At 48.1% G+C, this 13956-nt stretch overlaps 1 protein-coding gene and 1 long non-coding RNA gene across 2 annotated transcripts; one reads left to right on the top strand and one right to left on the bottom strand.

The window, feature by feature from the left end:
- Positions 1-268: 268 nt before the first annotated feature.
- On the bottom strand, positions 269-5605 carry EDN2 (endothelin 2). The gene is made up of 5 exons (XM_003212474.5): positions 5381-5605; positions 5055-5193; positions 3883-4002; positions 3353-3457; positions 269-2438 (listed from the first exon to the last, which is right to left on the bottom strand). The coding sequence occupies exons 1-5, from the start codon at positions 5442-5444 to the stop codon at positions 2327-2329; spliced, it is 540 nt and encodes a 179-aa protein (XP_003212522.1). The 5' UTR covers positions 5445-5605; the 3' UTR covers positions 269-2326.
- Positions 5606-5740: 135 nt separating this feature from the next.
- LOC104914268 (uncharacterized) lies at positions 5741-13896 on the top strand. Its single transcript, XR_014879610.1, has 4 exons — positions 5741-6652; positions 7831-7905; positions 8532-11572; positions 12910-13896. It is a non-coding gene; the product is annotated as an uncharacterized LOC104914268 (long non-coding RNA).
- The last annotated feature ends 60 nt before the right edge of the window (positions 13897-13956 follow it).

The raw sequence follows: 13956 nt of genomic DNA, 5'->3' as shown, positions 1-13956 counted from the left end.
GGGCTGCAGAGGGGTGGGATTGCTTTGTCCCTGCAGTGCTAACAGCCGCAGTCGGACCTGCTGAGATGATCTGCAACAAAGTGCTCATCCATGAGAGAACATTAACAGGACACACAGAGCAGGGATTCAAGCTGTGCTCAGCACGGCATCCCCATCCCTACCCAGCTCTGCTGTCCCATTCACTGCCACAGTGCTTCTGTCCCACTGCCTTCTTCCTCTTTTCCACCATCACCGCCCCAACAAAATAAAGGAGAAAAAAAAGGGTATCGACTTTTGCCATTATTTATTACAAATTAGATCTTTTTGCAAATTGCCATCTAAAAAACCAATAGATTTAAATAAATATACAGATGTCAGAATGCTACATACAGCATGTGTGCAGTTGGTCACGCTAAAGATGAGACATCACACACACAAGGAGATATACATAGTATTTTACAGCAGTAGTTTTATTTTAAATTACGAGGCTCACATTAAACCATGTGCAAAGTTTCCTTTGGAACAAACCCTTTCAGGATTTATTTATTTTTAATTAATTTTTTTTTTTTTTTCCCCAAATGACTCAAACCTTCAGAAGGTCAAATAGAAAAAAAAAAAAGTTTTCTTGCAGCTTTGGGGACCGAAATGATCGGTCGGTTGTTTCATTGACAATACAATCAATCAGTCTCATCTTTGCTCTGCTCCCCAAGGCTTAAAGCAAAATCAAGGAAGTATTTTGTGTGTCCGATGGGACTACACTTGAGACAAACACAGGTTTTGGTCCACCACCAATCTCAAGCAATCTTTTTCAATGCTCATGTGTAATGCTGGACCGGGCAGCAAGGGGGACCTGACAGCAGTTATTTACCTGCACTAACCAGACAACAGCCACAGCCACAATTTATAACAGAAATTCAATCTGCCCAAGTAAGCAAAAGTGCATCTGCAATACAGCCCCAGATCCTTGAGACTGTTTGCCTACAAGATGGGTTTCCAGCTCCTGGGCTGTTTTTCCCCAAATTATTCCTTCTCTCCTCTGAGCCAGCAGCACTGTGCAGCCCCTGGTGAAGCATCCATCATTTGTGTGGGTTTGAGCCCAACCCTTTCTCCTAAAGCTGTGCAGACAGTGCTGTGCTCTCTTCCTGCTGATCCTTTCCTGCACGTTAATCCCACCTGGCTGCCCCTTGCCTGACTCATTCTCTATTCTGGTTACACTCATAGTGATGTGCTATCCACACACTGATTATTTATTATATAGGGTCCGACTCAGAAATCTGATTTAAGTGAAGCAGCAAGCAAGCCTTTGTGTATCATTCTCCCACCACCCATCTTCTCTGCCTCTAACCCTTTATCTCAGACAAAGCTGAGAGCATGCTGGGGTATGGGGTGAAGAGCTGAAGAATCCTACCCCTATGGGAGTGTTTCCCAGGGAACAAGCCAGGTTCCCAGCACTGACCCCATCCAGATCACCAGCTTGGCTCTGCTCGGACCCTCCCCAGGCTCCATGGAGCTCCATGCGTGGGGCTCCATGCGTGGGGCTGCAACAGCCTGGCAGGGCCAGAAACTGCTGCAGAGATAACAGCTGCACATGAACATCCCACCCTGCTCTGCTCTGCATGGTGGCAGGAGCCACGCTTGGGTTTGAAGAGAGCTATCATCCACCTAAACAAGACCCAGAAGGCCCTCCTGTGATTTTCTCAGCCAAAGAATGCCACCGACCATTCAGATGGCTCTCGGGCTTTAAGATGATACACTTTTATATATATATATATATATATATACTGGGAGCTGTTTGACCACAGGAGTCTCATTCATATGCACATCGCACTGATAAGTGAAAAAAGTGCAACGCTGGGCCCAGAAGCAGCTTATCCCCATCTACAGCAGCCAGACCATGTCAGAGAGGGCCGAGCGGACCCACGCTCAGACACGGTCTGAGGGCAGAGCAGACCAGGCCAGTGATGCAGGCACTCGATGCTGCCATGTCTGGACGGCATGTGGCTGTTTGGGTTTTGTTGGTGATTCAATCACCTGCAGCAGCTGAGTGTCTACCTTGGGCTCCAGTGCCGAGTGAAGCAAGTGCTCTACCAGCAAGACCCTTGCCTGATCCAAAAAGGCACAATTCAGCTCCACGACACGTCTATGACTGTATAGAGAGACACTGATTTCCCTTTATAACAGTCTCTGGAGTGCATGCAGTATTCGTTCACGCAGTGGGAGCATGGAGACTTCCACTTCTTCCCCCCTCCACTCATGGCCTTTCCTTCAGCTCTAACTACCGACAGCGGAGTTAGCGGCACCCACGGAACTCCAGATTCTTCTGGCAAACTTGGTTTGCGCCTGCTCCTTATCTCTTCTTCTTCCAAATGTTCTTCTTCCAAGGCAAAACTGCTGGTGGAGCACTCCGCTGAGCACGGTGCTGCTGCTTGCCAAACTGCAGGCGGGATACAGCAAGGTCCCTGCAACCAGGAGACACAAAGTGTTCACTCATCAATCCATTTTCCTACTCAGCAATAGCCTACAGTATGCCATTTACCTACTGGCAATAGCCTACACTAAGTCATTTACCTATTGGCAATAGCTTATGTTATGCCATTTACCAACCAGTCACCACTTTGGGTCTTGTTTTGTTGCTGGGTTGTTTGTTATTAGACTTATTTTTGGTGTCTTGGGTTTGGTCGTTGGCTTTTGGGTTGGTGTTTTTGTTTTGTTTTGTTGTAGTTTTCTTTTTTGAGGCAGAAGAAGGGATGGAAGAGTAGAAATCCCTAGCTGCAGCTGTAATAAGTTACAGCACTGATCCACCTGTTTGGGATGATACAACTAATGCTTCCCCACATCTGTCTTTCAGAAACTGTTCCCCCTGGATCTGATTTAACTGCCACCAATGGACCAATTCTTTCTCTATTTGCAGGCACCTTTTGACTTGTTTAGATTTCTGGAAGCTCTTCCAGCACTGTTCAGTGATGGGATGTTAGAAGAGATATCTCTTTTAATCCAAAGCTGCCCCCCAGTCTATCCTTTTCCTACGGGATGACATCTCTTTCTTTCTTACACACCACCCTTTGCCCATCCCATATCAGAGGAACTTCCCCACCAAAAATTACATTATGTAATGTTGCTTTAGTGCTGGAAAACCCCTGGTTCCTTCAGCTGTTAGCCTTCAGTTCAACACAGCAGAAATTTCTCAGTTGAGTTATTAAAATGGGGGAAGCCAGCAACCCAAGCAGCAACTACTGAGGTCACAACTCCAAATTTTTACATTGCTTACAAGGGAAGTTCACATCGAATCACAAAATCATAGAGGTTGGAAGGGACCTCTGGAGATCATCAAGTCCAACCCCAAGTTCAGAGTGGTTTTCAGTGGCACACTCACCTGAGGGCTCTCAACAGGCTGTGCTGGGAAGGCTTCACATCACCGCTCTGTGGAGCCTTTGTCGATGCTCCAGAGCTCCTTGGGAGCCTCAGGCTCTGGAGGTACCTGATGAGCAAGGAGAGGTGCATGAGCCACCTGCAAGCAGGCACCAGGGGAACGCTGCTCTAACATCACTGGGGGCAGACTAAGTTCAGTGCACGATTTGAAGGGTCAATTGCAGCTATTTGAGAGTTATCTAAGCCTCACTTCTGCTGCTGTCCTCTTGCCTCGCTCAATTCATAGTCAATTTAATGATGGGAGGTTTTGACTATTGCTTTGATAAGAAACTAATGACATTTGTACAATAACTTTGCCCCTCATCTCCCCAGAATGCACACAGTCCTCTATACCTCTGGCTAAAGTGAGACAACAGAGTGCCCTATATAAGCTCCCAGCACACGGGAGATGCCAGCACCCCAAAGCAACCCTACAGCCTCCACTCCCCTCTCCCTGGAGCACTCAGGGGAGCATCCCCAGCCCCTCCAGCTCACCTGGGCTCCTCCTGGCAGAAGCTGGCACAGATGCTGTCTCCGGAGCGTGAGCACTCGCACCTGCCAGGTGATCTCTTGCGCCGTCGTGGCGGGCTGCCCAGGCCATAGGGAGCAGTGTGCCTGTTGGAAAGAGGAGCAATCAGCGCTGCTGCTCGCTTGTTATCAGCCAGCAGGTTTATAACACAGCCTTGGGAGGCAGCCAAGCCAGCGCCATGATAATAAAAGACTCATCTATAGACATAAGGTGAAAAGGCCACCGATAATTCCAAGCCTTTAAACTCCAGCTCCTCTCCCACCTACTGTTTACTCTGCCCCTCCCAGGGAGATGGCCGTGCCAGCCCTCCCAGTCGCATTTTCTCTCCTTGCACCCATGCAAGGGCTGCTGCACGGGCTGGGCTCACCAGCCACCAGCACACGGAATGTGCAATGCATAGGACATAGTACAAATCCCAGCCATTGTAATGCATGGGACATAGTACGGATGAAGACATCTCAGGGCCATAGCAGGTCCTCCTGATCACAGCATGCTTCCCGAGCTCTTAGCGTGTGCACATTCCTGCTCCATCTCTGATCACAATCTCTCCTCCCAGAGCGTTTAGGATTGGCAGTGATTGAAACTATGCTCCGAGCAAGCAGCGAGTTGTAATTGCACGTTAGTGAGCATGATTTTAACCACACCTGAGTACATGTGTTTTGCTACAGAGCGATGGCCATTGGTCTGAAACTGCACGGAGAGCTGCTTTAGCATTCTTGAGGGCAGGACTTGGCAGCCACGGGACGTTAGTGCCAACCCACCACTGTCTCATTAACAATGCTGGCAGCCAGCAGGCAGTTACAGTTTGCAAGAGGGTAATGTAACTTATCTGGCTTGCAGCTATAACATCTTGCTATTGCTTTTGTCTTGCAGAGGTACAAATCTCAAATAAAGATAAACCATGGGGAGGCAGCACCCTGAGCTTTCATCCCGCTCCCCTTGGGTTATGCTGGAACCCCCAGGCACAGCACAGCCTGTGTTCTAGCAGCTGCAAAGGGCTGAACTCTCAGTGCTCTGTGGTGCAGGTGCTGCACGAACCTCCTTTCTCACCTCCCTCTAACTGCCCCCCATCCTGGATAAGGATAAGGAAGGCAACGACTCACCCACAGAACCACCCCGCAAAAAAACCCACGCTCACCCAGGTGTGTTGACCCAGATGATATCCAGGTGACAGAAGTAGATGCACTCCTTATCCAGCCAGCTGTTGCAGGAGCACCGCTTGGCTCTCAGGTGCGCGGCCGCGCCGAGGTGGGACTGCAGGGGAGGCTGCCCCATACCTGCAGCAGAAGGAGGAGGGATGAGTTGCAGGTTGGGTTCAGAGCACCGGAGCACATTCCGGCGGGCGCTGCGGTGATTCCAGAGCACAGAGGTGCAGCCTGGCACAACCCGGCAGAAACTGCCCCGCAGTGCCCCCCACCCCCAACCCCCTGCTGCATCCGGGACCCCCAAAGCCCCGGGGCTCACCGGCTTCCAGGAGGACGCAGAGGGCGAGCGCCAGCAGCGCAGCACCGGCAGGATGGTTGGGCATGGCTGCGGAGAGAGCTGGAAGGTTTCGATTTGGGAGTTTTCCTTTTTTTTTTCTATGATTCTTTTCCCCCCTTCTATTTATTTTTTTTTTCCCCCTCCTCTCCTCTCCATGCACCGTTTCAGCCGGAGCCGCAGCGATGATCTGGAGGCAGCGGGCCCCTGGCAGGTGCTTTATAGCCCCGCTCCGCCGCGTCACGGCCACGCTCCGCCCCGCAGCGTGGAGCCCCGCAGGGGAAACATCGGGGCTCGGGCACGCGTGGAGGGGAAGGGGGGAAGGAGGCGGCATCCCGTGGGTCCGCCCCACTGCGGGGAGGCACCGTCCTGCAGCTCGGCTCCGGCCCCAAGCTTCGAACACCGTGTGGTTCCCGTCCCGCACGGGGATGGTGCGGGGAGAAATTCCCCCGCCGGGGATGCTCGGAGCGTGGGGCAGTGAGACACGCTGCTCTGCGTGTGTGCAACTGGGTTGGTTTGCCGTAGGGGTTGGTGGAGATGAGTCCCGAGTTGGGATGGATCCCACGCGTGCTGCAGGTGGAGGCAGAAGCAGTTTGCAGGCGCTGCCGGCAGATGGAGCGGGAGCGGTGCCCTCAGAACGGCCCCGTACTGCTCTCCCATCCCGCGTATTGGGCTTCCCGCAGCTTCCCCATAGACTGACCCCGGGCTGCCGCAGCCCTTGGGGCACGAGAAATTAAAATAACCCCCCAAAAGAATAATAAACAACTGGGAAACTGCCCTGGGAGGAACCCCCGGGGGCATCGCGTGGGCCAGAAGCAGCTCCTGGCTGCACGGCCCTTGGGAATGGCGTGGGATTGGGACCTGCAAAAGCAGGTCAAGAGGCAAAAAAACACGGACACAAACTGCTCCTGCACTTGACTTTCTCAAGGCTTCTTAGGAAAGGGAGTGTGTTTTCATCTGTTTACGACGAGCTGTTTTATAGTGTTTTTATTGCGCGGGAAAGGATTTATTATCGGGAAAGGATGCGAGGTGGTGTGTGTTAATGTGATTCGGTGTGAGGTCCAATACAAAGTGTGGAGCACAGCGGAGGAGTGGGAAGAGAAACAAGAAAAATGAAATGGGCCGGAGTGAGGAGAACTGATTTTATCTGAGTGATGAGTTCTGCTGGCTGCATCTCGTGGAAGGAAAATGGGTTGGGATTGCATTCCTGCAAGCAATAGTGAGAGGTTTTAACATCTACACTGACCACGCAGCAGGGTGAGTCCCTCTCTGTGTTCGTGCAGTCATTGTGTGCAGGGGGAATCCCATGGTGGGACTGAAATAATAGGATCTGGGGAAATTGTTTCTCTGCTTACTGAACTGCTTTGGTTGTGATGGCGCGTGTGAGAGCACAGATAATGCAGAGAGCTCTGTTTACTGAGTGGGAATGAAGAGGGGACAGGAGGACAGGGAGGATGAAAAATACAGCTGGGGCTGCAGCTACTAGAGGAAATGCTAAGCAGAGAAAATCAGAGATAGTGAAAACTATTTAAAAAAAATAAGAAGAAAATGGTGTTGTAATTGATAAAATAACACTTCTGTGCGAGCAGCAACTAAGCAGAAGCAGAAGGAGGGAAGTTTTTGACCTCTGTACCAATGCAGCAATCATTCTGAAGACAATAGGGAAATACAATAGCAGCGTTACCTGTTACAGCCCATGTTCCAACTTTGCCAAGTTGCAGACTTATGTCTGAGCTGAGATACTACATGTCATCCCAGATGCCAATCCAGTGATATAATTGAACTCTCCTGGCTCCAATTTCTACCATCCTCATTCTGGTCACTGCGGGATGAAAGGAGATATTTTCGACGTGGGGAAGGTAGCACAGCAGTTGTGCACACAGAGGAAAGGCTGGGGAGTGAATGACATCATTTGTTCTTGAAGGGGCACTTTCTTAGAAAGGGTGCTGCTGCCATTTAGGCAGTCCTTTGACTTTCAAGGATATGTTTACTGAAAGGATCAGGCAGAGAAGTGTGTTGCGTGAAGGTCTCCCATGCCTTTGGGAAGGGTGAACAGCCTCAAGTTAACCTGAGGGTTTGGAGATCTGCGTTCAAGCTGTTTCCCTTCCCAGCCTTCTTTTGTAGCCACAGCTCTCTCAATTAGCTGACACTTCCAAAAAGCACCTGAAGCAACATGTAAATATCTGTTAAGGTCTTGTAGTTGTTGCTAGAAGAAGACAAGTGCTGGGTTATCTGTTGGGTATCTATCTTTAATGCCAGCTGCAAAAATATCTTTACAAACCAGACCTTTCATCCAAGATCTCTCATTTGTTTTGTTCGTTTCTCATCAATCCCAAGAGTGATTTACACTGTTGGAGAAAATGGAGCAAATGTTACACCCTCTTGTTCATATATGCCTATTGAATGGAGTTTGAACTCATTTTTTTTTTCTCCAGGAAATACCCTGCTGCGTTGAGCAGGCACAAACCTGACCAGCATGTGTGGGGATGTTTGGCACCAGTGCTTCAAAGGTCTGAGAGGATGTGGGGCTGTGGGTAAAGGTCTCCACTTGTGGCAGGAATGTGGGAACACTGTGGAGGGGAGGTGGGATTGGGATTATGTTGACCAGGACTGTTTGGAACAGAGCTCCCAGAGCTTTGCCCAGGGCTGCAGAATTTCTGTGTTAAAAACCAATGGCTTCTTATGGAGCAATTTGCCTGTAGGCTTGCAAAGAACAACTTTCAGACATGGGGAAACAGCTGTTTCAGCATCAAGCATCCCCGCATGTTATTGCTTGGGCTTGCAACCATCACTGTTCCAATAGCAGCTATTCATTTTAGCTTGAGTGTTCAATTCCCCTTTGCACTGAGAGGTTCTGCCTGGGCTGAGAGCAGCGACCTCCTGGCCACAGAGACGCTGCATTGCTCCTGCTGTTCCCCTGATAAGGAGCAGGGGACACTGCTTCCTGCAGCCAGTGCTCTGGCATTATCACCACACTGAAATCTCTAAGAAAAACAACGGGCTCCAGCAGAGGGACGGGTCCGTGTTGCACAAACAAGGCTTCCAAAGAAGGAACAAAGGCGTACACAGGGTCCTGGATGCCAAAGATGGGCTTTGCCTCCTGCAGTTATTTTTTCCCTTTTGTTTCTGACTGTAGGAATACATTGTTCACTCCGCTGTAAAGAATTCCAGGCAGACATGACGAAAGGGACATTGCAGCTCAAGAAAAGAGACGTCCCGTGCAGCATTGATGAAACGCTGTTTGGAAACCAGGAACGAGCAAACAGGAAAGCTCTTTAACCATTGAGGAGATAGGATCCCAGCATGTTTTTGGCACCGACGGGAACAATGGGGTGATGTCACAAGCCAGAATTCCCCACGGTGGATGGAAGCCCAGCAAATAATCATAATTCTTTTCTTGGTACATTAGTGAAATTTTTCCACCATTGGTCATCCCCCACTGAGTCCCTGTTAGGAAGTATAGGAAGGAGACATTGTCAAATGGAGTTTCCTTTGGGAGAACCGTGTCTCCCCTCCCCATCAGCTGTTATAAATCACGGCTTTCTGCTGACTACAAGAAATTCCAGCAGAGCAGCTCTTGCTGCCTAAGCAGTGCTTTGCCCCATAAGGAAGGGTGCACAAGGAGGTCTGGATTCCTCTAGGGCAGAAGCATCATTTGCTGTCCAGCACTTTCAGCCTACACAGCATCAGTACAGAGCTTTGTCTTTATAGTTTCAGAAGTGCTGAGAATGGCAGGGAGCTTAGAAGACACCATCCTGGCCAAACATTGTGGTTTGGAGAGTTTCAGCCTGTGGAATGCTACCAAATTGTATGAGCAATGCTACAGCATCCTTCAAATCCTAACTTCACATTTTTATTTTGGCTTCAAACCCATGGAGAGTGACCTGAAGTGTACCTGAAGCACCTTGGTGCTTCAGTATTGGTAAACCCTCAATATTTGTTATCTCCATCACATGAGACCCCAACATTTGGGGGACCCCAGTCCTCCGGGACTTCTGTATTTGGTGGCTCCAGTTTTTGAATCCCAACATTTGGGACCTCCACATTTGGAGATGTGGACATTTTGGAAGTCACTCATTTGGCCTTCCAATATGGGTAAAATCAGTGGTTGAGACCTCAATATTTAGGGGGATCCTCCTTTTTCTGAAGCAGCTCTGGAACTCCCCTGGCTTCTTTTTTTGGATAAAGGCTAGACCCACTATGTAACTGGGGTTGCTAATCCATCCTCCCAGGTGGTGACAGCACTGGAACATTATTGGGCTGTTGCTCAAGATCCAAGCAACTCCCACCTTTCCAAAATTTGCTCTGCAAGCACCTGGTTATACTCTGTGTGCAGCACACCAACTCCAGGCTGTGACTTTCCTTTTTTTGTGTGTGTGACCATTGGTGTTAGTAGAAGGGTGGGGTAGAACTGCCTGTTTGAGTTGAGATGGGATTTCTCGTTCAACAGCAAAATGGACATTAATGAGTCTAAACCAAAAAGAAGCATTAAGACCTGAGTGCCTGCATGGTCTACTGACAATGGATTTGTCCTTGTTCTATTTTTGTCTGTGGTTTGCATTATCAGCACCCAAATGTAGCATGTGGGGTTGTTTACCCCAGTCCCAATCTTGGTGTGTTCTCCCCAACCTAGGAGATTCCAGAGACCCTCAGATACACAGAGAGGGGCAGCCTGGCCTCAGACATTGGGTCTGCCATTGGAAACTGCTTGAGATGCTCTGCTGCCCACGTGCCCCCATATGACCAGGTGGGCAGAAATCCCTCAGGAAGGCGATGGAAGGAGGATGAAGCTTGCTGCTTCTATCCTTCCCAGGAAGGAAGATGCTTCTCCACTGTAACTAGAGATCTTAAGATATCACTGGGTTGTGGCAATGGTGGACCTTCATGGGACGGCGGTCAGGCAGAAGGAGCACCTGAAACATTGCAACTCAGAATGCTGAGAATGAAAATGTAAGGGAAAAAATTGCCTCTTGGGCCAGTCTGAGCCAATTCCAGGAATGGGCCAGCTAAACTGAGGATATTGTGAATGTAGGGACTTGTGATTGGCTTTGGAAAGCACTTGAACATTACGGATTGTGGCTCTCCTACTCCATCAGGCTCCCACCTACAGTGAGAGCAGACTACTGGTAGGACTTGTCCCCATCAGCATCCCCTGCTCGTCCCCAAAGGGGCACAGATCTGATGTAGGCTGTTTTTATCACTCTTATTATGAAGTTGAATAAATGTGCTGTTGATGATGCCCTGCCTCTACTACAGCAGCTCCAGCAGGGAGATGCCCTATTGAAAACTTGCAGTTCTCCCACATCAAGATTTGCTGATCCTTTTCAGCACTGTTCACTCCTTTCAAAAATTCTGAAGGCTGTGAACCCATTGTATTCCTTCCTTACAGCCTGGGAAGCAAAAGCACGTTCACCTTTTTTTTTCTATGGATGGAAAAATTGTGCCAGAGGGGAATGTTTGAACATAAGAAATTTTTTTTATGGAGTTAAATTGAATGACAATTACAAATCTGTCCTGTGTGCCTGTCTGATTGCATATTTTCTCTGCCCAAAGGGCAAGAAAAGAAAAGTGCAGTGTGTGTTTAGACAACCCATGGAGACATTCCTCGTACGTTGGGTGTTCATTGGAACACTTTAACATGGATGTCTGCATTTACTCCACCCTGATGGCTGAACTTCTTCAGAACGATGAGTGACCTGGAATTTATAATTACAATAGGTGTAATGCAATTAATCACCACCTCGGAGCTGTCTTCCATCGCTAGCTGCTTGATGATACCACTCCTTTGTAGCAAGTGCAGAAGAATAGCTTGTGTAAAGTTGCTCTTTCCAGCTGAGACAAGTTCAGAGGGGTTCCTACCACCCGGACAGGCGCAGAGATCCCTTTCTGCTCTTCTGCAACAGCTGCTTTCTGCAAATGCCAAGGTGTTCCAGATTGCAGACACAGCAGTGTATGTGCTGGGCTGTACCAGCTGATGACACGTCTGCTTGAAGGCCTCTTTAAGCAGCTAGTTTCTGTTTGGACAGAAGCTTTTACTTCTTCCACATTGGAATGAATAAAAAGACATTCTTTTTTTTTTTTTTTTTTTTTTGGAAGGTATGTGGGGTAAGCATTTCTCCTCCTGATATTGCCATGATCAATCAGAGACACAATTAAATGCAGGGAGTAAGGCAGAAGGTAGGTACATCTTGAAGAAAATCAAAGAAAACAGAGAAAATGCACATATGTGCCCTTTAAACCTCAGTGCTTGTACATGTGGTTAATTATTAATTATTTATATGGTTTATTGATGTATTGATGTATTGATTTGTGCCACCTAGAGGACAAATCCCATTGTTCTGAACAATGTACAAACCTACGGCGGTGCCTGGAGAGCTTACAGACATCTTACAGACATTTTCCAGTGAGAGCACTGAAGAATCTGAACGCTGAGAGTCTCTGCATTCCCCCCACTATTATGAGTAAGGGCAGAAATCAAGTCCAGAGCTTTTGAATCAGGCAGTTGTTACACTCAGTGAAATCTTTTCAGCTTTGTGTCTTGCTGTTTGTTTCAAAACGACCCAAATTATTTCATTTTCTTCACTCAAGTGCTCAAAATCGTAATGGAAATATTCCCTGCCATGAAAATGCAGAATTTCAATCAGGCTTGCAACTTTTTACAACACCTTGTTTTTAAAGGAAATCTGAAATGCTTGGCTTGAAAAAATACTGACATATCCAGCAAACTAAGAAGGTCATAATTTCCATCCAGCTCCATTTGCAATTTTGGTAGGAGATGAGAGACTTCAGTCTGCAGAAGCAGATCATTTAGGGAAGGAAACAACGAAAGTTTTACAAGAAACTTTAATTAAAGTAGGAATAATTAGGTGCTGAGGAATCACAACACAAACTTGGCAAGGGATCAGTCTATGCTAGCAGTGTCTTTTTGCTGTATGTCTCTGCCCTTGGACAGATGTAGCCATAATTTCAGTTACTGGTTAACCATCTTGCCATGAAACTTCAGTTCTTAGAGGCTGGTTTATACTGTAACTATTGGTATCTGGCTGCAAGTCCAGAGGGATCAGAGCTGAGGGCTCCAACCGGATTTTCTGCTTCAGTAGGAATTCTGCAGTTCTTGATTCCCACATAAAATGATGTAAAACGACGAGGAATTTCATAGAAGACAGCATTTCCATCAGTAATATTAGCCCAGGTCTAAAAATGCGTTAATTCCGAGCAAAAGGCCGGAATTGCTTTGCCTGAAGGAAACAATTGTGGCATGTTGGACAAGGGTTTCACTGTGAGAGGTGCATTCAGGCAGAATAGAAGAATAATCAATTTCAGAACTGTGGAAATGAGACACCGCAAACTCGTAACGATGGTAATATTTGTTAGTGGTGCTCTTAATTTGCTGGTTTCAGCAAAATCAATGTATTCGTAAAGGATGCTTAACAATATGTCAGTCACTGGCTGTGTTTGTAACTCAGCCAAAATAATGGTGTCCTAATACTCGCTTTATCTCTGTTTCTCCATAGGAAAATGGTGAGGAAGAACGAAGGAAATATTGTCCTTTTTCTTGAGCTGGTTGTTTTGTCTATTTGCTATATGAACTCCCAGGGATCTGAGCTCTCTGCTCCGTGCTGCTGAGCTGGGAGCAGCATTGCCAACCAGCAGTTTTGCTCCGAAGGCCGCATGGTAGTTATGTCTGACTCCGACACGTTGGCTCTTGGATGCCACAAACCATCTCCATTTTTGCTGGAGATAATGGGAGAAAACAAGGCAGATGAGCAGCAAAGAAGGTGAAAGGACTTGGCTCCTCCCCAACCCCGAGAAATTTCTATTTATATCTCAGGGTTTCCCAACAGCAGCCTCTGCTGTGGTTATGGGGTGGTTTTCTCTGGCAGGAATCACATGGAGATGTGTGCTCCCTCTGCTCAGCACTGCAGCAGGGTCTGGTCAGATGATGGGGAGCTCAGCCCTGGTGAGCAGGGAGAAGAGGGGATGTTGTCAGGAAGGACACACTAAGCCTTCTCGACAATTTCTAAGCAAACTCCCATGGAAATCCCTCTCTTTGGCCAAAGGTGACACATAGACACCAGTTCCCATCAATGTGGTTGGCAAGACCACATTGGGATGGACCAATGGATGACCAAGGGATGGACGAGATCAACCACCAAGAGATGGACGAGCACCCTACACCCAGCTCACTAAGATGCCCAGGGGTGCTTTTGTACATGATCAGGATGGACATTTGGTGCTCCAGTGCAACTTATAACACCACCACCTCCAAATGGACGTAGGCTGAGGAGGCATCTCCACCCCCTGCACGGCCATTCCCTCTCAGTGTTCCCTGCAGCACTGTAGTTTGGTTCAGCCACCAAGCAGGTGTGCTTCTCACTGCCCTCCACGTCCTTTTATTTCCCTCTCTGTAATAATCCTCATCTGTCTGCCCCTGAATCTGTGAAGCTTGATATAAATCAATGACCATAAAGCACTGCATATTTGCTGTATTGGAAAACTAAGTTAAGTCCTGTCGTTTTTCTGCCACAAGTTTTTCTAGGGCCCAAGGCAATCAAAAAACA

This window comes from Meleagris gallopavo, chromosome 25, assembly GCF_905368555.1.
Source record: "Meleagris gallopavo chromosome 25, MGAL_WU_HG_1.1, whole genome shotgun sequence".
Classification (NCBI taxonomy): domain Eukaryota; kingdom Metazoa; phylum Chordata; class Aves; order Galliformes; family Phasianidae; genus Meleagris; species Meleagris gallopavo.
The sequence above is the reverse complement of the archived record's forward strand: the minus strand, read 5'-3'. Positions and strand labels throughout refer to the sequence as shown.